Source organism: Clinocottus analis, unplaced genomic scaffold (assembly GCF_023055335.1).
Source record: "Clinocottus analis isolate CAN_PGR_092001 unplaced genomic scaffold, fCliAna1.0.p SCAF_22, whole genome shotgun sequence".
NCBI classification, from domain to species: domain Eukaryota; kingdom Metazoa; phylum Chordata; class Actinopteri; order Perciformes; family Cottidae; genus Clinocottus; species Clinocottus analis.
The window spans coordinates 1197740-1221772 of NW_027175954.1; the positions used below are offsets into that span (position 1 = coordinate 1197740).

At 45.5% G+C, this 24033-nt stretch overlaps 2 protein-coding genes across 5 annotated transcripts in view; one reads left to right on the top strand and one right to left on the bottom strand.

Annotated features, from left to right (window-relative positions):
* The first annotated feature begins 1569 nt into the window (after positions 1–1569).
* Positions 1570–11727, top strand: LOC137792942 (beta-1,3-N-acetylglucosaminyltransferase lunatic fringe-like). Of its 2 annotated transcripts, XR_011078173.1 has the most exons (9): positions 1570–2058; positions 6015–6063; positions 6948–7050; positions 7193–7346; positions 7816–7901; positions 8011–8170; positions 8251–8336; positions 9470–9833; positions 9870–11727. XR_011078173.1 is itself a non-coding variant. In XM_068588773.1 (8 exons), exons 1-8 carry the CDS (start codon positions 1678–1680, stop codon positions 9528–9530), a joined length of 1080 nt encoding a protein of 359 aa, XP_068444874.1. In that variant the 5' UTR covers positions 1570–1677; the 3' UTR covers positions 9531–11727. The 2 variants fall into 2 exon arrangements, 1 of the variants encoding a protein (XP_068444874.1); XM_068588773.1 differs by having other exon boundaries at positions 9470–11727.
* A 112-nt stretch (positions 11728–11839) lies between these two features.
* The window catches only part of LOC137792941 (protein tweety homolog 3-like), a 28495-nt gene continuing 16301 nt past the window's right edge, over positions 11840–24033 (bottom strand). The window contains exons 9-15 of one of the 3 annotated variants that reach the window (XM_068588770.1): positions 23593–23648; positions 22805–22897; positions 22336–22428; positions 22117–22253; positions 20046–20219; positions 17489–17564; positions 11840–15508 (exon numbers count right to left, since the gene is read on the bottom strand). In XM_068588770.1, coding sequence (XP_068444871.1) covers positions 15374–15508; positions 17489–17564; positions 20046–20219; positions 22117–22253; positions 22336–22428; positions 22805–22897; positions 23593–23648 — 764 coding nt within the window. In that variant the 3' untranslated portion in view covers positions 11840–15373. The remainder of the gene's footprint in view (positions 15509–17488; positions 17565–20045; positions 20220–22116; positions 22254–22335; positions 22429–22804; positions 22898–23592; positions 23649–24033) is intronic. The other 2 variants (XM_068588771.1, XM_068588772.1) reach the window with 2 other exon arrangements.

Consider the following 24033-nt stretch of genomic DNA (forward strand, 5'->3'; position numbering starts at 1 on the left):
TTTAGAAAGAGATGTGGAGCATTTATGGGACCTTTCCATGGCTCTCAACAGGGCGGCGGCTGAGCCGGCGTCTCGCAGTTAACGGCACAAGCAGCGCTAACAGCGCTAACGGCGCTAAGAGCGCAAACTGCCACATGCGAGCCGTGCGGAGCCGTCCTCAAACCTCGATGAGCGAAGCCCAGAAAACTGTCCGGTCTCAACTGCAAAGCTCGAGTTTGGATCGCTTCGTCCAAAAACAAACATTTTATCCATTTCGGTAAAAGTGCACCGCTTTTGAGGTCGAGGGCTGTCGAAAATGTTCACAAGTGCTTTGTTTGAACGTAACGCAGACGTCTTAATGCAACCCTGCTCGGTGAGAGAGTTTCTGGACATGTAATATTATCCCGACTTTACAGCACAGATTACGCAGCACAGACACACTGCACATTATTAGAGGAAACATTCCTCAGATGGTTGGCGGTTCTGGCAACCTGGCTGTTTGGCTCGTCTGTCTTCTGTGTGTGTGTGTGTGTGTGTGTGTGTGTGTGTGTGTTTAGTTGGCAGCACTACACACACTCCAATGTCACGGTCGTCTTCAACATCTGTCTACTTGGAGAAAGACCCGCCAGAGCAACTCAGGGAACTTTGCTTTCCAATGAGGAGTAATGTTGCTTTCATTCAAAGCAACTCCAAACAACTGTAAAGTGAGTGTGTACATATATATATATATATATATATATATATATATATATATATATATATATATATATATATATATATATATATGAGCTAGAGGACAGCATTGCCCTTGTGTTCTCTTTTAGAAAACAGTGTCAGTCTTAAAATAGAGATATTATCACTAAAACACCACTATGAAAAAAGGTTATTGCAGATAACACTTGTGTACTAAGGTCAGAGCTCATACAGCTTACAAATTATCCCACTAAACAAATCACTACTCATCTCTAAAACCAAAAAAAATAACATTTAATTTCACCCTCTTGTAACAACATTATCTTGTTTTCCTTGTCTTTTACTTGAATGTTGGGTTATTCAATCAGTTATCGTTGTTCTACATATTGTTCTTAATGTTTTTATGAAGCCAAATCCTGGGCAATAGTTTTGTTCATTTGAAAAAAAGATTTTACTAGAGTAAAAACAGTGATAGTTGAAAAGATAAAATGTGTTACCGAAAACTAAAAAAAAAAATTATTATTTTTATAAACTGAACTGAATCAAAATGATATTCAACCCCAAAAAACCTTTCATACACTTGTTTTTATTTCGAATACATTGTTTAAAACCCAAAACTTGAATAAAAAAAAAGAAATCACATGAACAAAACTATTGTCCTGGATTTGGCGCCATAGATTTCCGTCCCTGTCGTTTCCTCCACTTTGTAAAATTCCTATGAGCAGTATATGAAGTTTGTTCTCTGCCATGTGGATGTTCATCCAGAGCCCGCCTCTTTTCCTCTTGGCCACGCCCACAAAGAGCGCTCACCCCGCCCATTGGTCCAGCTGGAGCAGGCCCCGCCCACTGGCGGAGTTTATAACTTCTCTGTAAAAAAACCCCTAAAGCAGCAAAGAAGCGCGGGTCTCACAGCAGGAGGGTCTCTCACTGAAGAGGCTTCACAGGGTCACCGGGTCCGCGCAGACATGTTGTGAACAGCAGGAAAGTGTTTCTTTCTCTCTGTGTATGAATGAAACTGTGAAAACCGTCCGCCGCGTCACGATGTGGAAACCCGCCGGTGGATCAAACGGCGGCTTCAGCTCCGCCGCCGCCGCCGCGGTCACCTGTCTGCTCGTGACCGGGACGCTGGTCGTCACTGTCGGACACACGAGCGGCGGAGACCCGGTGGAGCTTCCGGCGGGAGGGAAAGCGTACACGGCGTACTTCAGGAAACTCACCCGGGAGAGGCGCGCGATGAGCGGCCCGCAGAGGAGCAGCGCTCCCGCCGGGCCGGTGGAGCGTCTCTGCCCGGCAGACCTGTTCATCGCGGTGAAAACCACCGGGAGGTTTCACCGGCAGAGGCTGGAGCTGCTGCTGGACACCTGGATCTCCAGGGACATGCAACAGGTGAGTGTTTTGGAGAAGAAGAAAAACACACTTAGAAAACACACTTCATGCAGCTAAACTAATCGAAATGGGACTTTGACGTCGTAATAAATGAACTTAAACATGTTGCAGCAGTTAGACACTTGAAGGGAGGTAAACCGCTGCATGCTGGGTTAATGTGGTAAACTACAAGTGAACCATTATGATTTTATTACGGTAGTTTGTGTCACACACATGCTTTGAATTTACTCCTAAACCTGAGGTCTTGTGTTCTCCTGTCTTAATCAGCTGGTGAAGGGACATGTTTGTCTGATCCAGAGCCTAAATGCACATGATCTGGTCTTGTGCAAAAGTGTGATCACATGTTCACAGTCCCCTGTGTCAAAGGGGAAAGATGAGAAAAGGTGTCCCAATTGTCTCCTGCTGCAATTGCCATGCCAGTTCTAATCCCCCCTAAAACGTGGCAGAGCCTGGCTCTTTGATCACAGCTCGCCGGTGGATTGTAAATCAGAGATGGAGGCCTTTGTAATGCACGACATGGAGATCTGAGGGCTAACAGGACGGGCACTCTGCTGCTAACGCGTTGACTTTAACCAAGCTGCAGAGGAGGGGGGGACATGGAGAGGACAGGCGACACCGTGGGGCCTCGCATGAGGGACCCTGGGTTTCATTAAGCGGCCTCACAGAGATGCAGACAGCAAAACAACATCTCAGTTGTAGTTTAGACTGTCATCAGCATGCAGAGTCTCTAAAAAGCTTCAAACGTCGTAAAAACCGAGATGTCATGGCTCCCTTGACTCGCTCTATTATCTCAAAGTGACTGCAGCTTTGGGGGGCCGGACAGTAACTGAATACAAATACATTTTCACGGTACTTTTTCTTCATATTTCTACACATATACTCGACTATTACTGCTATTACATCACACCAAGTCACTTTAACTTAATTATTCTGTCACTCTGTCTTTGAGTACTCTTTACACAGTTGTATAATAGTTAGTTGCTTGTGATATATATTCTTCTTTTTTCAATTTTGACGTCTATTTATTTGTTCTTGTATCCGTCTTTGTGCTGCTGCAACATCTAATTTCCCTTTTTAGCATCAATAACGGTTCATCTTGTCTATTCTTCTACATTTAAGAGTGAAATAACATCATTTGTACACCACTAGCAGTTCATTATGCAGCTGTAGTTATGAGTTATGTTTGCGTTTAAATGATTAAATACATTTAAGCTATATGTGGTTGGGTGTATATGATATCAACTATACCCAAACAGTAGTAGTTATAGTTTCGATGCTTCTCCATTGGACCTGGTTCAACCTGCCTCACCTTCATCCTAACCGTCACCCAGTGGCTTTAATAACACTCAAGAAGACATTCATCTTCTCATACTTTCACTTTTGACACATATAAGCTGGACTTTTATGTGTAATTTTGTAGTTTTCTATTGCACCATCCATACTTATTCAGTCGGAGGGCTACAACTAAAGGTTTACTTTGCATAAATATAGATATTACTTGTTGCTTATGTCCATAAAAATCCAAGCTGCTGTGGGTTCTGTCTAATCTAAAACCCGAAGACTTTCCCATCATTCAGAAGCGAGAGGACCACCTTTCAGGAGAAGTAAAAACTCCAACGAATGAACTAACGAGTTCTCCTTCATCACCGATCCCATTAGAAAGCTCCTTTCCCTCCTCATCGTCGCTCCGAGCTGCTCTGTGATCTGGAGGAGCCGTAAGGCGACTGTACTGGATACAATAAGGCGAGACATCGAGCCTCACGGGTGAATATTTGACATCAGACGTTCTCCCTCAGCCCGCGTCTCGGTGGCGAGTGAGTCAAAAGATGGATCTGTGGCCTGCGAAACACATGTCGCTGCGGCGAGCTGCGGCGAGCTGCACCCAGCGGCTTCAAAGCCCGTAATGGAACGCAGACGCGGCCGCGGAGCGCGAGGCGCTCGCTCTGATCCATTCAAACCCCCGAGTGTGTGAGGAAGACCTCGCTGCAGCCTGCGCTCTTCCTCGTGGGCCTGTTGACATGTAAATAGAGCTGTGTGTGTGTGTGTGTGTGTGTGTGTGTGTGTGTGTGTGTGTGTGTGTGTGTGTGTGTGTGTGTGTGTGTGTGTGTGTGTGTGTGTGGCATTCCTGCCTCTGCTCTCACGGTCAGGTGTGTGTGTGTGTGTAATACGACCTGTTTCCCAGACACACCTCTATACTTTGAGACTGCTGAGTAATGGAAATGCAGCAACACACACACTGACTCACACAGTCTTACCTTCACACACACATTCTCACACAGTCTTACCTTCACACACACACACACACACACACACACACACACACACACACACACACACACACACACGCCCTGGGAACTCACAGGATTTCTCATGGGAAGTTAGAAATGTGTCTGATCACAAGAGTAAACACACACGCACACAGACACCACTTTCTCCGGCCTCGGCGGTTGTTGTGTTGTCGCCACTGGACCCCCACCCTCCTCCTCCTCCTTCTCCTCCTCCTTCTCCTCCTCCTCCTCCTCTGACACACACTGACTCACAAGTGCTGCTCTCTGGAGGCTTAAGCGGCTCAGAGCAGAGAGACGAAGGAAGAAAAAAAAAGCCTGACAAAACCTCACAGCTGTCTGGACACACAGATACCTCTCTCTCGCTCTCTCTCTCTCTCTCTCCTTCTCCCTCTCTCTCCCTCTCTCTCTCTCTCTCTCTCTCTCTCTCTCTCTCTCTCTCTCTCTCTCTCTCTCTCTCTCTCCCCCTAATAGAGGGGCGATCACACAGGACGTCAACATTTAGGATTAGTATTTTGCGCTGCGTGGTGGGAAGGTTGCAGATCCCTCTGAGCCGGCTCCTCCTCGCCGGGAGGCCAGTTAAAAAGCATCCGGACGGATCTCCTTGTTGTTGTTGTTGTTGTTGTTGTTGTCCCTCCTGCACTTTGGATTTAAAAAGAAACGGACACTAAGGAGGTTAAAGTGCCGCCTCTGAGGATGTTTACGGAAAACAAATGAACAAATGATAGAGTTACACATCTTTCAGGGGACATGTAACGCAAACTGGAAATGAAGTAAAACACATTTGATTTTTGTTGTTTTGTTTGTTTGGTCCTTCGCAGTTAATAAACATCTGAAAGGCTTTTAATGCACAAATACATAAAGCTCTCCCGGCTCCCCGAGGTGTTGATCTGGCTGCGGTCGTTATGAGAGTTTTACTTCACTCTCTCCACAACGTTTTAAACCACTATACAGATTTGATTGTCCTGGTTTTTTGTACTCGAGCTCCAGGGGCCGGACTGAAATATCTCACACGGCCATGAAACCGTGCGGACGCGCTGCCAGAGGACGAATCCTCCGGCGCCGTCATCACGGCACCATTTTGAATTCGTCCAACACTTTTTGCAGCAGCTGCACTTTGTGTTCACCGCCAATTAAACAAATGTTGACGTGCAAAACACGCTAAACTGTGTGTGTGTGTGTGTGCACCCTGGGTGCGTGTTGACTTCCTGTGGAGCGTTGAGAGGTCTGCGCGGCTTCCTGAGCGCACAGTGACCCCCTGACCTTGTCACTCATCGTGTAAACACACACACACACACACACACACACACACACACACACACACACACACACACACACACACACACACACAGAGTTGAGACCAGCTGCTCTTCTGCTGATAGACACGAGGCTTACCTTTTTATTTTCTTGGCATCGATCCAACAGCAGCATTGCCTCCTGCTGCTGCTGCTGCATGTGTGTGTGTGTGTGTTGGTGTGTGTTGGTGTGTGTGTGTGACAGAGGAAACAGGTGGAGTCTCACCTGAGGTCGTAGGCGGTCGTAGGCGGTCGTAGGCGGTCGTAGGCGGTCGTCCGCGATGACGGCAGAGCAGTGAAAGCTGTTTTTGTCCCCCGGCTGGTCACTAAAAGGCCGCCGGAATAACATGAACTGTGTGTGTGTTTTTTTCCACAGACGTTCGTGTTCACTGACGGAGAGGACGAGAAGCTGAGGAAGAGGATGGGTGAGCCACACACACACACACACACACACACACACACACACACTCAGCAGTTTTGCTGAGTCGCAGCAGTGTTATCTGCAGTCTGAGAGCAGGAACCAGGCTGCTGACGCCGTGTTTCCAGGAAGTCGCTGCAGTCTTCATCAACGGGCTTCTTTCTACTCGTGGAAGAGATTTACTGTCAGCGAGGTTTTCTTCTCACCATCGAACGACTCAATAGAGGGAAAAAACAGGTTTAATTAGGATATTTATCAGCATTGTGCTTGTAGTAATCTCCACCTGCAACGATTATTAAGTATTGAATTATCCAGAGACTGTTTTGATAATTGATTCATCTTTGAGTCAATAAAAGAAAATGATTCCAGTGGATGCAACTAAAAGATTATTACTTTCTCAATAATCATGTTTTCTTCTATAAAATGTCAATCATGTTCATATGTCAGAAGTTTGAATAAGAAAATGTTTACCTTTTTTATTTCTTAAAAAATAACTTGATTCATCGAGTATCAAGATGGAAGAAGCTTAATTTAATAGACGATGAATCCACTCATCGTTGCAACTCTGGATTACAGCTTCTGGAATATTATCACAGTAAAATGAATATCTTTGAGTTGTGGACAAAACCAGACACTTGAGGACGACCTCCAAACGCTGTTTGACATTTTTTCCCCTCAACTTTCTGATATTTAATTGAGAAAACGATCAACAGAAAATAATCCTTAGTTGCGCCCTGATGACATCACAGAACGGCTTTCTTGCTTCTGAATCAAACATGAAGTCAAAGTTGCGTCATCAAATATGCATCTCGCCCATTGTATAAAGCTCACCGCTGCTGTGTCGGGTTGTTGCTTATTGCTTATTGATTATTGTGTGTCATTGATCGTCAGGAGCTCACCTGATCAACACCAACTGCTCAGCGGAGCACAACCGCCAGGCCCTGTCCTGCAAAATGTCTGTGGAGTACGACACTTTCATCAGATCTGGCAGGAAGTAAGACACACACACACACACACACACACACACACACACACACACACACACACACACACACACACACACACACACACACACACACACACACACACACACACACACGCAGCTTTTCTTTCTAACCGCCGCTCCTCCCTCGCAGGTGGTTCTGCCACGTGGACGACGATAACTACGTGAACGTGGGCTCGCTGCTGAAGCTCCTGTCTCAGTACGCTCACACGCGGGACGTCTACATCGGCCGGCCCAGCCTGGAGCGCCCCATCGAGGCCACGGAGAGGCTCGGCGCCGCTCAAACGGTGAGCTGTTGCTGGTCGACGGTTCGATTCCGCGTCGCCCCGCTCCGCCAGGGAGATGTGCTGCTCTAGAGCTCGGCCTCTGGGCGTTGCTGCTGCGTCTTACAGCTGTATTGAACTGTATTGCCCTTTTCCCTCCGCTCCAAGAGCATTATGGGTAATGAAGTCCTTTCTAATACAATGTACTATCTTCCGTACTTGTTACTTAAAAGGATCCCAAATGTACAAGAGGAGTGTTCAGGCTTCTATCAACTCGATATCGCCCACAATATGTTTGACATGAACTATTAACTTATTAATGTCTCTTCAAAAATAATAATGTTTCATTAAAAAACACTTAGTCGCTCGCTTCTTATGGAAGACTTTAAGTCTTTAAGTGATTGAAGAGTTCACGCTGCTTTTCTCCAACATGCCGTGTGTGTAATGTAGCATGTGTGTAATGTATAGTGTGTGTGTGTGTGTGTGTGTGTAGAAGCAGGTGCGTTTCTGGTTCGCCACGGGCGGAGCAGGATTCTGTCTGAGCCGCGGCCTCGCCCTCAAGATGAAACCCTGGGCGAGGTAAAACCCCGACCCCTCACTGCTTTCAGCTCCATCATGAAACCTCCCTTCTCTTATACTCTCTCCTCTTCCTCCTCCTCCTCCTCCTCCTCCTCCTCCTCCCGCGCAGCGACGGCGCCTTCATGGCGACGGCCGAACACATCCGCCTCCCGGACGACTGCACCGTCGGCTACATCGCCGAGGCGCTGCTGGGCGTGAGCCTCATCCGCTCGGCGCTGTTCCACTCCCACCTGGAGAACCTGGGACTGGTGTCAGACATACACAACCAGGTACACACACACACGCACAGACACACACACACAGACCTGCTGACCTGCCAGCTCTCTGACCGGCGTGTGTTGGCCTCCAGGTGACGCTCAGCTACGGCTCGGTGGAGAGCAGCAGGAACACCGTCAACCTGCAGGGGCCGTTCTCGCCGCGTGAAGATCCTACGAGGTAAAGAGATCAGTTTCTTCGGTTTGCAGAAAAGAGAACGCTTTCAGGTTTTGTTGGTCTGCCGTCAAAGTGTCTGGACTGAAGTACAACAACGTGTCGGATGCATGAACACATTTAGAGAGCCGGAGGATTCAATTCGTAAGTTTACGAGAGAAACGTACAAACAAGAAACTCAAATCTAACCGTCGTTTCCTCTTGAAGATGACACGGCGATTCTGAGATTTTAAATCCAGATTATTCGAGTGGAGGGTGCTGAGGGTCATGAGGTCTGTGGCGTGACGGCAAAGTGAAGCCGTGTCGGTTCTTGAGAAGAAGAAAAAACATGTTTTTATCTTTTTTTTTCTCGCACATTTACAACTTTTTTTCTTGTAAAGTTCACATTTTTGTTGTTGTCCTCTCTCAGAATATCACCTCCCTCCAGACGCCGCTGTAGCTTAAAATTAGCCTGAGAACGCAGAGTCCAACACAAAAGGTGACCTTCTCTCTTGAATATTGACAGTCGGGGGGGCGCGACGACGTTACGGGCAAACAAAACAATTCCAAGGATTAAAAACAAAACAAAAAAAACTGATCGTATCGTCGGCCTTCCTGACATTAAAGGGGACGTTTGTCTGTTATGTGTCCAGCTTCCTGTCCGTCCCCTCCTTCGTCCTCTCGTCAGTAATTGTATCATTGTGTATTGATTTGGGCTAATTGTCTGGATTTCTTCTTCTTCTGCTCAATAGACTGTAATGACAGAGTGCCTCGAGGGAGGAAGAGGAGGAGGAGGAGGAGGAGGGAGGGGTGGAGTTAATGAGATCAGCACGTTGACCCGCTGGTGGACGGCTTAATTGAAACGGATTTAAACTCTTTTCACAATAACAGATACGCTTTATTGTATTTCATCTCATATTTCCAGCAGCTGTTTGGCTGCTTCAGGAAGCGCTGCGGCTTTTAAAACATGTCCTACAATGCTCCTTTATGTGAGCCTTCATGTAAGTCTGTGTGTTTTTACTACGGGCTTCCTGGCTTTGTGCATTGTGTGCGTGACGAACGTGTGCACGCGGCTAATTGTGTTCACGGGCCTTATTATGAAATCCCCACGTCGGCGGCTTCCAGGCATTGTGACAGCCGTTTCCCTCTCTGCGTCTCAGGTTCAGGTCGGTCCATTGTCTGCTGCAGCCAGACGCCGCCCGCTGCCCCCGGCCGCTCTGACGCCGCCCTCGCCGACGGCCGAGCGTCTGGCTTCACTCGGAGGGTTTCTCTGGCGGAGGAGGAAAGTCCCCGCAGACGTAGAGAGGAGGAGGAAGAGGAGGAGGAGGAGTCTCGCCGCTGCCCTCTCCTGGCGGCCTCGAGGGCGCGGAGCGACGCTTCAGCAGCCGTCTGGAGTGGAGGGAGTGACTCTTTTTTTAATTTGTATTGCTTTGACACCTGAACTCGGCCAACTGGGAGGTGTTGCTGGGAGTCAAGAAGGCCAAAACACTGCAACAAGAGGAGAAGGAGAAGGAGAAGGAGAAGGTGAAGGAGAAGGTGAAGGAGAAGGTGAAGGAGAAGGTGAAGGAGAAGGTGAAGGAGAAGGTGAAGGAGAAGGTGAAGGAGAAGGTGAAGGCTTGTGGTGGAAATAGTTGGAGGAATCTGAAAAACGGGAAGACGGCTTTAAAAAAAACAACTTTTTAGATCCAGAGAGTTTTTATATAAGTTATGAAGACATTGTGAGTGAAAACTAAATTAACTGAAAGCCGGACTGGAAACAGGTCTGATCAATCTGATCCAGTGGTTTTCAACCTTTTCTTGATCCGCGCCATTTTTTCTACAGCAAACAAATCCTGCGGCACAACAACTACCCCAAAAAGTTTTTAGAAATGTCTCATTGTAGCACAATACAGCCCATATGGTAGGTAAGTATTGCGCTACCTAGTGGCATGGAAGAGTATTTAATTACTAGGCCAGCCACTATATTGAAGGCTCAGACGCTCAAAAATGGAAAATTATTTTTCCATTGTTTTTGGAAACCGATGAAGTGAAATTTGACATTTTCCCGCAGCACACCTGACGATCTCCGATCCAACGCTCCGCTACTCAAGTTTCAAAATGTTTTTCAAATTCTCCTTTTTCAAGTATGACTCATCTCGACCCCTTCAGGACACACTTGAAAGGCCTGTCATCCCGTGAGTGATGGCTGAACACTATGAAAGTACGTGTTCGTCTCCTCTTTGTCTTGTGGAAGATGGTTCCTCTGGTCGCGAGTGTTCGGGTCACCTGGTTGCACGAGTCAGTGATGAAGGAGCAAATCAGCAATTACTTTTTATCTGAAGTTTTGTCTCGTCTGCGTTCAGTATTATCTTTTTTTTCTCTGAAGTATATCATTATGCCTGAGCACTTTGCCGTTTAATTTCTGCTGTGTGTATTTTATATATTAATTCTGCGCTGTGGAGGAGCCGCTGAGATGATTTTGGTGACATATTTTCGCGGCGTAGATGTGAGCGTGATGTCAAAGTCTTTTCATCCAACTCTTGGCAAAGAAAGCAAATAAGAGTTTACCCAGAATGAACTATTCTATAAAAAAAATCCCATTTGGTGAGCTCATCCAGAGAGGCCTCTTACAAATTATTATTTTAAAAAAAAGAAGCCATTTCCATGCAGCGTATGACTCATGTTGGGTCGTCTTCTATCTTTTGTGCCTTGAAAGCATTCCTTACAAAGTGAGTGAGAGTTATTAAGTTAAACTCTGTCCCTCGTTAAATAAATGTGATGATGTTGCTTCTGGTTTGCTCTCTCCAGTATCTGGACTGTGTGAAGACCTGCAATAAAAAAAACCTTTTACTTTTGTTGGTTTGTTCTGTCTCTGGACACCGCCTCCACCTTTCACCTCTGACCTTGTTTATGAGCTGATGGGTTCCTGTCTGGAGACACACACACACACACAGAAACACACACACACACACACACACACACAGAAACACACACACACACAACAACAACAGCCGTCCTCTTATCTGATGGAGCCATGCACAAGGCCCTGGAGAGATAAAGGCAGAACCAAAACATTAGCGGACTGCAAGCCTGTGTGTGTCCGTGCGTGTGTGTCCATGCATGTGTGTGTGAGTGTGTCCGTGTGTGGTGACCCTCTCTGAGATGTCAGACTGTGGACCACGGGGAGTTGGGGCCAACAGTAGCGTCTCTGTGAGGATCCTCTGGAGCTCGAACCGGCTACTGAGTGCCATCTGCTGGCTGCACGAGTCACTGCAGCGTCTGAAAAAGAGTTCTGTTTATTAAGTCTCTGCTGCTCTGTGTGTGTGTGTGTGTGTGTGTTTTAATAATGGGTTTATTTGAGTAGCTTTAAGCAGAAGTAGACAGGTTGAAATGAATCATCAATATTAAAATGATGGTAGCCGAATCAAAAGTGTATGAAAGTGTGTTTTGTGCCTATAAAAACCTACAAAACGTGTCTTACACAACACTGTGTATTGTGTAAGAATGTCTCCGTTCGCTCACATCAAGAACCAAACCCGCACTCTCCATCGGTACGTTAAAGTTGCTTTAATTTCTTCTTTTTAAAACATTTATTCCAGGCTGAATGATATCGTTACCACAGTTTTTGACATGTACATCGTTAATATCTTAGTTAAACCATCGGAAAATAAAAACAGCCATAGAAAACAATGCTTGCCCGTCACATCTGGACAGAGGTGTACTTGAAGACCTGTAAATACCACACGAGTACACACACAGACATCGCCGGCTCTCCAACATGACCGTGGATCTTTTTTTTGTTTGTTTCTTCCTCCCCTCCTCCTCCTCCTCCTCCTCTCCTCCATCGAGACAGACTGCAGCGGATCGCTTGAATCCCAGAAAGCGTCGCGCAGGAATTCAAATACAACTTTATAGTCGAGCTGTGCAGACCACACTGGAATAGTTTTATTAAAACATCGCAAGACAGAGAGTCATTCACCATTAATAAGAGAGGAAAAACGCTGCTCTTGCCTTTGTTCTCCTACAAAACAGCTAGCTATTGTTTTATCTTTAAAGTTTTTTTTACAAGACAGAGAGAGAAAAAGAAAAAGACGTGATATGAAGAGTGTTGTAAGAGTTTTAAAAACATTATGAAAGGCCATTAATCAGTGACTAGTCCCACAGATCTTAACATTGTTTGCATTTATGGTGCAAAAAAACAAAAAAACACTGTAAAGTACTAGACCATAGGTAGCATTGTTACCATAACATGGACATTTTCTCTCTAGTAAAATCACACATGTAAGATTGTCTCGCTTATACGAGAAGTGGTCATCGATTAATAATAGATTATTAAAATGCTGTACAGGAATGGTGGTTGAACGTTAAGGGCCTCGGCTCACTCGGGCTAATCGCTAAAGTCTCTGACATGTGGTTACACTACGCGACCGACGAATCCCCCATAATGCAATATGGTTGTCAGCTGTGGGAGGGCGTGCAGTTAAACGAGGGCGCTAGATGGGTATGAAGGTAGATTTGTGTCTTTTTTACCCAAGAAAAATTCTAGTTTGTAAGTAAAATATCTCCAGATCTTTGCTCTCAATTAAAAAAATTGCTCTAAAAAAAAAAAGCTCTCAAAACAAAATTTTTCTCTCCAAAAAAAACTACACACTCAAAAAAATTGCTCTCAAGAAACAGAACACTTTTTCTGTTGAGAGCAAATTTTCTTTTTTTTTAGAGCAGTTTTTCTTTTTTTTCGAGCAAATTTTTTTTGCTCTAAAAACTAAAAAAAGAATTTCAAAAATTTTAGTTTTAAGAGGTTTTTTTTTAGAGAAAATTTCTCTTTTGAGAGAAAATTTTAGTTTTGAGAGCATTTTTTTTATGGTATTTTTTTTTGAGAGCGTTTTAGCGTTTTGTTGTTTTTTCTTTGAGCATTTTTTTTAATTGAGAGCAAAGATTTTGAGGTAATTTACTAACAAACTAGAAATTTGCTCGGGTAAAAAAGACACAAATCTACCTTCATAGATGGGAATGTAAACGGGACGAGAGTAGGAAGAGATGCAGTTTTATAGGAATCTGTGTGTGTTGAATGTGTATCTGTACAGCATGTGTGTATGTGTTTAAATGTGTGTGTATGAGGTCATGTGTCTGAGGAGAAATGACTTGGGGGGGCCAGGTGGGCTTGATGCTGCCGGTCAGACACACTGATCACTGTACTTACACACACTGAGATAAAGCAACAGCCAATCACGCTGCAGCGACGCCATACACACTCACACTCACACACACTCACACACGGGTTCACGGATACAGGTTTTTTTTATACACTGTACAGAGAGTTTTAGAGCAGGAGTGGGAAAAACCACTGGCAGTGTGTTTTTACTTCTCCAGCTCGCAAAGTCACCTTGAAGAGAATTTGTGCTTGTGGGTAAAAAAAAAAAAAAAAAGGAAAGAAATAGAAAGACTGGTGGCTAAAGGTCGATCGAAGGTCACCAGGTATCAAAATAAAAGCACAGGAAGAAAGAAACAGCAGTATAGGAGAAGAAACAGAATACTACTTGGTCACAGTATCACATCACATGAATTCAGCTTATGATAAAACATAAAAAAACACCCACTTTCCTTCATTTAGTAACACTTTTATGTAACATTATTGATCAGGGACATGGTTTTCTTTCCAGGAATTCGGGACAAATGTCCTCCGGTAACGATGGAGGCGTTTGATTTTTTTTACTGCTTTTTATATTCCTGATCACATCCCTGAATAAAACCCCCCAAAAACATTAAAGTAATAAAAAAAAAGAAATGTTTCCGTCCCTCCGCAGTCCCGATCGTCCTCTGGGACCTCGACCGGCTTTCATAGCACCCGGACAAATGTGTAGTCGTGATTTCCAGTGAGTCTTATTCCATTTCTGTCCATTGTTTTCTCTTTTTTTTTCAAGTGTTGTTCCCATGTCATTTACAGTCGGAAGGGAAAACATTCCAGGTGGTTTCTTTCCCTCCCTTTTAGTTTGAGACGTGTGGAGGCAGCAGAAGCAGAAGAAGAGGACAGAATCAGGCGTTCAAGAGTTTTTTGGCACAGGTTGAGCCTTCTTATGTTCCTTATTGTCTCTCGCTTCCACTCCCAAAGTTCAAATCACGCTCTTCCACAACAGGATTTCTCGCTCACGTTCAAAGCGCATTAAATCGACACGTGAACAAATACAGAGAGTGAGAGAGACAGAAAGAGAGAGAGAGAGAGAGATGTGGACACACTTTTTAAGCTCACGGTTAAAGTCCTCATGAGACGACAATGTGAAGCTAAAGAGGGCGTGGATGTGGTGGAACGCTTTTATATCTAAACATGGCTTTCTAATTCACTGGCTTATGGTTTATACATGTATATGTGTGTGTGTATCTGTGTGTGTGTGTGTGTGTGTGTTTGAATGGGGGGTACAGCTAAAAACGTCCATGGTAAACACGCAGCACACCACATCACCAGTAATGATTCAACAGTCTACTTCTGGTGCAATCAGAGTAAAGCACACGTTTTTTATTTACAGGTCTGTACAGTGTGTTTGTTGTGTGTGTGTGTGTGTGTGTGTGTGTGTGTGTGTGTGTGTGTGTGTGTGTGTGTGTGTGTGTGTGTGTGTGTCTATGTATGATCTAAATGGGGTTGAGTGGTGAGAGCCGTCTCCACTGGAGGGCAGCGTACGGGTCCCAGTGGAGCGGGAGATAATTGAAAAGTAGAAGAAGAAACCGGACGAACCGAGAGCAAAGGCGCTTTAGTTTTGCTGTGCATTCTGGGTATGTGTGGCTGATGCGCTCTCTACTCCTCTACTCCGCTGAGAGTAGAGGAGTCGCAATCGTGATCTTCTGGGATGGGCTTCGGCTTTTCGACTAATTCGGGGCCGAGAAACGGAAGTCGACCTCCGGAGTGCGCGCGGTCCTTTTCGCCCGAGGAGTTCGGGTTTGATGAGTTCTGACTTCGCTTGTGTCGTTCGCGGTGAAACCGGTCGGTGGCGGTGAAATTCAGTGGATCTCGGGTGAGAGTGCCGAGTTGGATCTGGTTGTCTGGCTGTGAAAACTGGATCTAGGCAGTACTTGGGTTGGACCGGCTGTGGTCTCTAGTGGACTGAGGACTGCGGTCGGGCGGCGGGGTGAGGCCGGCTAGCCGGGTCCAGTTGGTCGTTGGGAACGGAGCGTCGGTTCTGGTCCGGTCGGTTGGTGGCCAGGTACTTGGCCCTCATACTAGAGGTATACTGGAGAGACGAGGGACAGCGAGGGGGCACAAAAAAGGACGGAGGGAGCAGAGAAGTGAGGGACAGAGGGAGTCATGTTGGGGAGGAAGACGACCAGAGGGAGAAAGAGTGAAGCAGGAAACAGTTAGAGTCAGGAGGGAAGAGCACATGTTACACTGAATATATACACGCTTATGGACTGTGACCACGCCTCATCACACTGAAGAATAAAAGTTTCAGTTCAATAATGTACATTAGATCAGGAAATGTGAACGGTTGTAAGTGACATAGATAGATAGAGAGAGAGAGAGAGAGAGAGAGAGAGAGAGAGAGAGAGAGAGAGAGAGAGAGAGAGAGATAGATGTATAGATAGATAGATGTATAGACGTATAGTTAGATAGATAGATAGATAGATAGATAGATAGATAGATAGATAGATAGATAGATAGACGTATAGATAGATAGATGTATAGACGTATAGATAGATAGATGTATAGACGTATAGATAGATAGATAGATAGATAGATAGATAGATAGATAGATAGATAGATAGATAGATAGATAGATAGATAGATAGACATATAGATGTATAGATAGATGGATAGACGCAGAGATAGATAGATGTATAGATAGATAGATCTGGCAACGTGAGAGCCACACATACACAAACACAGCAGCAGTACTTGGACCGGTCATTTGGACAGCCGGGGGTTTGATTACAACAGTCATTGGTTACATAACAGCAGATTACGGTCTGGATGGTGTTATTGTAAAATTAGCAGATGTGGTCCTTTTATTTTGTCAGTGGTTTGTAGTTAGTGCTCTAGTTCTGATGTAGTAGGTTGTTAGCCTGTTATGAGTTAGTGGGCTCTACTGTCGGAGGCCCCTGGCCTCCACACGGCCGCAGACACCGCTGGCGAGGCGAGCGCCCTGCGGGCGGCGGCCCGGTCCACCGCCCCGACTAAGAAGGAGAAATCGTGGCCATTTCGGTGGCTGCTACGGGTTTGGGCACAGTGGAAGGTGGGAAACGTGTGCTCCTGCTACCGTTTTAATGGTGAAGGGTGAGGGGGCACAGAAACAGAGGACACACACACACCTCGACAGGAAAATGCACACATAGACACACTGTGGGAACAGGAGGGGAGGGGGGGAAGAGGGGGAGCAGGAAATTTAGAGGGTTGGGCTCAAAAGAAATTTCATCCTCACTGCAGTACGGACAGTTGACTAATGCTAGACCCACCACCATTAGTTTGTGAATGGGGTGAATTGAGAGGCAAAATATTGAAATGCGTTACCATTGTGTGGACTACATTGTGTCGGTCCACGGTCTCGTGGCCCCCAAATGTATTGAGTTGACACTGCGTGGACCACGGCCCCAGCAGCGTCTGAAGTGTCGACCTGTTTTGTGGCAACTAGTTCAAACGAGAGGTGCAGTTCAGACACCTGCGTGCGTGGAGGGCGTTAAAGTGGAGGGTTGATGCGCTGCAGTTTGTAAATGTTAAATAAACAAAGGTTCCCTCAATGTCGTCTCTGAAGCGCTCATCTGTTGTTCTCCTCGCGTGGCACCGACGGCCACTTTTCTTTTTAAAAACCAACCAGACTTTTTACATCAGAAATAGAGGACAACTGTGTGTCTCACGTGACCCCGACAAGTGCAAATCCTAACAACAGAGGTTTTTTCCCCAATTTTTTTCAAACTTCCAGTTATCCCAGGCTGCCAAAATGACCTTCAGAAAGGCGATCCGTGATCTAGTTTGAGCACAGAGGACACTTGCAGTGGTGTAGGGATAAGGGCACCACCTTCCAATATCCACACTGGCATGCTGTGAACACTTTAAACGTGAGCAACAAGTGCCGTCATCAACACCGTGCTTCCTTTGTTACACTCTAAAATGATAAAATACCGGTTCTGCGGTTTGGGATTTTTTTTTTTCCCCCAGCTGCACTGTGGGTATTGGAAGATAGCGGAGGGAGAGTGTGTTCTAGAAAGTGTGCACTTACAGAGGGTGGAGGGGACTCCCTGCCAATCAGGGGGGTGTTCTCACACCGAGGGTTCTGAAAGTTTGCGTTCTGGCTCCTGCGTTATAGAATAAGAGGTTACTGCATGTGGTCACCCTGCAGCTGTCGATCTGTTGTCCATCTGTGGTCTGCTCATGATTACGACTTAGAGGGGGCGGGACTTCAGTATGTTTCAACCTGGACCCTATTTTCCCGTTTTTTTGTGTCTTAGTGGCTGAAAAAAATGTTGGCAGTTGTTCCGGTAGTGAACGAGAACGATGGAGAGAGGACGGTAAACAGGATGCGATGTAATTTACGGCCACTAAAAGTATTTTTTTTTCTACTGACGGACTCAAATTGTTACTTTTATAAGTGTCTGGCAACATTATCGAAAGAACCCGACCGAGAAAAATACAGGTTTTCTTTACTTTTAGTTTGATCCGGGTCGGAGAAGTCTCGTTACGCATCCACGTTCATCCTAAATATTCAGCCATGACTTTGAAAATGTCTAAAATAACACTGAGCTGTGCTTTCTGTACTCCCAACACGGCAAACTCCGCCTTAACTCTCAGTCACGCTTCCACTGAAAATTGCGTCATGTGACTTGTTGCCTGGAAAAGACCACTGGGGAAGACGTGAATGGGAGTTGGAGGAAAGATATCGGTGTTGTCAGACTGAGTTGTGTAATATTTTCAGTGTCATGGCTAAATATTTGGTTGATATCGAGACAATGTGATGCGGCAAGATTTCAGAACGAGACTTCTCCGAGCAAACAGACAGACGGACACACACACACACACACACACACACACACACACACACACACACACAGAGCGAAAGGTGCAGAAGTCTCTATTGAGGTCCATCATGTTGTCAGACACTCATAATAAGAGTCAGTTAATGGCTTAAACGAGCACTGTTAGTGGGTGAACGCTGAAAGAGAGGGATCTCCCGGTGTGATTACATTACAGCCTGTTAGCGACTGACGGCCGCAGCGTTCTTGTTCAATATTGGACCAATTTTGAAAACAATTGCTGTCTACATTACTCACTTAGACAAGAGAACATGTAAAAAATAGGGTCAAGGTTGAAAAATATCAAAGTTACCTTTTAATGACTCTGAAAAATGGCCTTGGTAACATTTCTAAGTCAGGGATTTGAGCTTGCTGGTACCATGAAGCCAGGGGTTAAACACCTCTTCTTAACAATGCACAATAGACAAACATTTAGTCTAACAATGGGAAACTGGCTCAGTAAGATAGCACTTTTATCAGTGTGTGTGTACCTTAGGCACAAACTGTAAAATGTATTATGGTAAAAAGTAACTTTTAGAGGACTAAAAAGGAGACTCAAAGATAAAATAGCTTGAAATGTCCCTTGCTAGCACAATTTAACAGCAAGCCAAATAAAGGCTATTTCCTCAATCTCTTGTATTTGATGTGAAAGAGCGCAACTGATCACTGACGTTAACAGTGAGACACGATCTACAAACCTCATTATGAACGTCTGAAAAGACTGAAGGTTCAACTTACATTATCAATGCAAAGAGATTAATGCAAAGAGATACCTGAGCTTTATCTAAACAACACACATTATTCATCGTTCAGTATTTAAAGCTCTGTTTCAGTTTAAAATAAAACGTCAAATCTATAAGTGGTTCATTATGTTTTGGTCCATGAGCTGAATGTTATTGAACTGATTTCCCTGGATTATGTGAATCTGGTCATTTGGCAGCTGGTAGTCTCGCTGCTGGCAGCCGACATGTTCTTGAATGTCAGATTCCACGAGCACGACGAGGAAGGATGTATCCTCACGACTAATCATGCAAAGATAACTTTGACTTAAAAGCAAATGTGACCAAACATGTCAAGTCTCTGGGATGGCCTAAAATGGCTACGTGGAAGGACATTAATGACTCTAAAATCCTCCTCCAGAACATAGTCATCAGTTTATAGGATTTGTCAATGGACCAAAACATAAAAAACATGGTCCTTTAATAAAAACAACTCATAAGGTGACATGCTTTTCAGAATGCAGGTATTGTCTATGTTCTTATTTCTTGCTGCAGAGTTACAGCTCTTTCCTCACAGCAAACATCACATAGTTCTTGATTAGCTCACAGCTAAAAAAAAAAGAAGCAAGCAGTGGCAGACTATATACGGTATAAATATATATGTATACGTATATGCCAAGTTCTCTTATAACAAGCAGGGTGAAAGCATTAACTTATACTATGGCGAGTAAAAATGACCTTTTAACTGTTTGCAAACATGGTGGACTGAAACGGGCTGAGGCTGATACAGCAGGCAGAAATGTTTCTATTGGTATCAAAGGGGGAAAAGCTAGAGTTGGGTTTTAACTCACTGGGAGAAATATTGCTGACAAAGTGGTCACAAGGGACATGCGAGCCATTCGGAGCAAAAACTAGCTATTCTAACTCATCGTATCGCAGGCAGTGAACGTTGCTATGCTGCTAGTCTGGGTCACGAAAGAGGGGGATGGATGGGGAGGGCAAGCATCAGCTACCTATGGCAGGCAGTGTATTGATCCTGCTAACTCACATGTATTCAGTGACGGGGGCATTGCTGACAGTGTGGGCCGTAGCGGGCAGGCTAGCTTCGCTACCGTAGCTGGAGCCACAGCTGTAGAGACTGGGCATGTGAACGCGGTACAGGTTATCGTGCACGCCGCCCCGCGAGGCACCCGACTCGTCCTCTCCGTCTTCCTCATCCGTCCTTCAATTGGTCAGGGTAAGGGCAGGGCACGAGAGGGCATGATGGATAGGAGGGGAAAGGGGTAGAGGGGAGGGAGATCCGAGAGAGACAACAGAGTGTAAACAAGTGGTTGAAGAGGAGGTTAGGAGAGGGGGGGTGTACTTGTGCTATGTGGAGTCCCCCTGACACACGGGACTGGGTGAGGCCATGCCTTCAGCACCAAAGCAGCTGAACAAGAAGGAAAAGGAACATGGGCAGCATTCATCTCCAAAACAGGTCCACTACAAGTACAGTGGGGTCTCTGATATGACTACACGGCCCAGAGTGGACCCGTGAAGCTGTTTTTCATTGCTGTGTGTTGTTACATAAAATTAAACTGTATAAAGGTAGCAGATTCTTCTATACTCTTTTATATATACGCAGAAACATGCAGTCTTCTTCTTCATGCAGTCATCCTCTGTTGACACAGAGGACTCGCTCCTTGATTAATTACTCTTCGTTTCAAATTGTCCAAACTGAATCAAATTGAAAATGCATTTTGCCTGAAAGTACTTCATGCATCACTGGGTGCTCCATGAAACTTAAAGCAAAAACATCAGGAGGGGGAGGAAGAAAAAAAAAAGATATAGCATGGCTGGTTTGGGGCAAAACTATTTTCAGACATAGAATGATCAAAAAAATGTAAAAACGGGCCAGCAACATAACAAAATGAGGCATCAAAATAAGATATGTGCTGATTTGGAAGTTGGATCTCTGGCTACAGAAATGTACTGGCTTCTACAGTGTACGGGTCAACCACAAAATACATGTACATGTGCATATGTGTAGACCTTATTATCAAGACTATTTGTACTGTTCTTTGTGGGTTTTTTAGGGAGGTCTATAACAGCTGTCCACATGCTGACACAGTCACATCAGGCCGGTGTTTCATAGTAAAGAGGGAGCAGTATGAAGAACATATGGATCAGGGCCTTTCGGTATGTTAACGCAGGCGTGAGGCACAACAGCAGTTACTGCATTGACTGGCCACCAGATGGAGGTGTTTCACTCCAGCAACCCCCAAAAAAAAAAAGAAGAGCTGAGCTTGTGCAGCCCATGAAACAGACTCAGCATCGGCAGCACAGGCAGCCTAATGTGCAACCGACCCCAAAGAATTCTGGGACATTATGGATTATTGTTTAACACCTGTTGGGCCTTGCATTAGCATTGCCGGTAATTCACACCAAAAAAAAAAGCGTAAAGCGCCACAATTTTGGCACAGCTGTGGTTCATTTTTTGTTTACCAGGGTAAAAACCTGTCTAGAGCTCTTTGCGCTGTTTTTTTCTTTCCAAATATTTATTTGTTTGCTTTGACGGCTGTGTGAAAAGGGGCCGTTTTATGGGACCGCGGGGTCCGTTTAGTTTCCTCGATAACCACCATCATTCGCTGAAGCCCAAAGCGTTTCCAAATCAGGACAGGGAGAGAGAAGGAAGGGACAGAAGGAGAAAGTGGGGCACAGAAAAAAAAATGAAGAAGGAAAAAAAACAAAAACACGTGGTGATGCACAACATTGGTGCACCGAGTCCACAGCGGAGAAAAGAAAATGAGAGATAAGTACAAACACAGAAAACAAACATTCAGCCAGACTGGCAGTGCTGACGGTAGAAAAACAATAAAATCAACTTGCAGAGAAAAACTAGACGGATGCAAAGACAGGCAGGAAGACGAACGACAGGAATGAGGCAAAAACACTGAAAGAGTGACATGCATGGGCACCGAGTAGATTCCTAAAGGCTCTTTCCACTGTTCTCAGGTCACAGGATGCATTGAGTTAAACAGTTAGGAAGTTAGGACGAGTAACATGTTAGCCGTTAGTGTTAGCGTTAGTCTTGTGTGTGTGTGTGCCTGCGTGCGAGAGACTGTATGTGTGTGTGTCACCTCTTGCCGGGCCAGGTGTGCGGCACGCTGCACACGATGGAGGAGAACATCAGAGCGGTGACGAAGGAGAAGAGAACCAGGTAGATGACACCCTCCACCCCGTCGTAACACAGCCCGGTCAGCGCCTGGACGTAGTCCTGCGTGGGGGAGGAGACGTGTCAGCAGGCGAAAAGAAACTCTCGGATTTGAGTTTTTCTCTCTCTGCGCTAAGTGACTCACCATGTGTAGGCTGCGACAGTCGACCAGAGCGGTCAGCTGGTGAAGACCCACCTCGGTGGAATTCAGCACGGATTGGATTTGCTCGAGACTCCCCTGCACACGAGGAGGAAAGGTTGAAAAAGGTTACATAAGGGCGGTTGTAACTCATGGGGATGAGCGGTCGTCCTGGAACCGCAAGCCACATGGTTGGATCCCCCATAGTTTGCACGTCGAAGTTGCCCCTAGTTGCTCCCTGGGGCGCTTTCAAGCAGCCTCCTGTTAAGGATGGGTTAAATGCAGAAGATCTATTTCATGTATGTAATATGACAAATCCAGTTTCTTCTTAAACACGTCACACACCATCTATAAACACGTGGCTCTTCTGTGACGGCTCTGTTCATGGCGCTTACTAACGCGAATCCGCTCAGCCGTGAAAATAAAGCGCTGCGGATCATTGCGTAAACACGCGCGCGCGCACGAGCGCACACACCTTGGTGTTGGCGTACTCGCGTGTTGCTGATCGCAGTAGCTCTGCCACATCATCCTGCATCTCCACCAATGCTTTGTGACTCCCTGACAGCCTCTACAAAAACACACAGAGACACAAACAAGAAACACGCACAAACACATCGCTTGGTTAGTTGATGGCTTTACAGGTTCGAAAAAAAAAATAAACGATCATATAGTATCTTACAAAATGAATCCCTCTCAATCATCAGTGTCTGCAGCGACCATGCCGTCTGCCTTTACTTTGTTCTTATATATTGCTGTGTCGTCAAATAGCGTTAGCCGACGGTATTTGACGACCAACGTTTTGTTTCTTTGCCCAATGTTTAGTATGTGCTCTTCGTCTCCCTCCTCTGCGGTGCGCTGCTGAAGAGTGTTTTCTTTTGGCTGCATTCTCTGAAAATCCGGCACCTTTCCCCGCACTGTTGGTCCGAAGGTGTGGTCGGATTTATCCGTGCTTTAACAATCCAGAGAATAATAATTGCATTTCTCAGACACACTGCTTTGTTCTCGCTAACGCTGCTCCCCTCACTTCCTTCCCTCTCTCGCTCGCTCACTCAACCACCGCTGCTCTCTCTCTCTCTCTCTCTCTCGTGCTTGTTGAGGCGGTAGGCAGGAGGTTGCAACTTTGCACGCTGTGTGTTTACAAGCAGCAGCCGACAGTGATACATATTACACCTTTGAGGGAAATACAAACACATGAAATGGAGGAAATGTATTCTGTTAAAAGCAGAAATCAAAAGAATGACCCTGACGGCAGGGTGAAGTTACCTGCTGGAAGGGGTTAATTTGGCCAGGGTTGCACCTCAGGTAATACTGCAGGATATCTGTGAATGAACCAACACATACACGTTATTAGAATAATAACTATTAATGGATGTAAGACTTTATACGCTAAGAATCTCTCTGAGGAGGCTCATTAGCAGTATTACTCAGGCATATTTCTGTGTGTGTGTTTTATGTGTGTGTGTGTGGCTCAGAGGCAACATCTGTGCCCTACAGAGCGGAAACAACTGACAGACAACAGAACTCATTAGATGAGTGCAAAGAGGGAAAGTGAGGGCGGGGAGAGGAAGAAAGGGAGCAATCGAAAAGGTATAGAGGGATAGAAACGGATGGAGAGCGAGAACAAATCAGATAATGATCCTAAGTGAAAAAGCCAAAATGTGCTCTGATGATCTTTTATTTATTTATTTCACGCCGGGGAGAGGC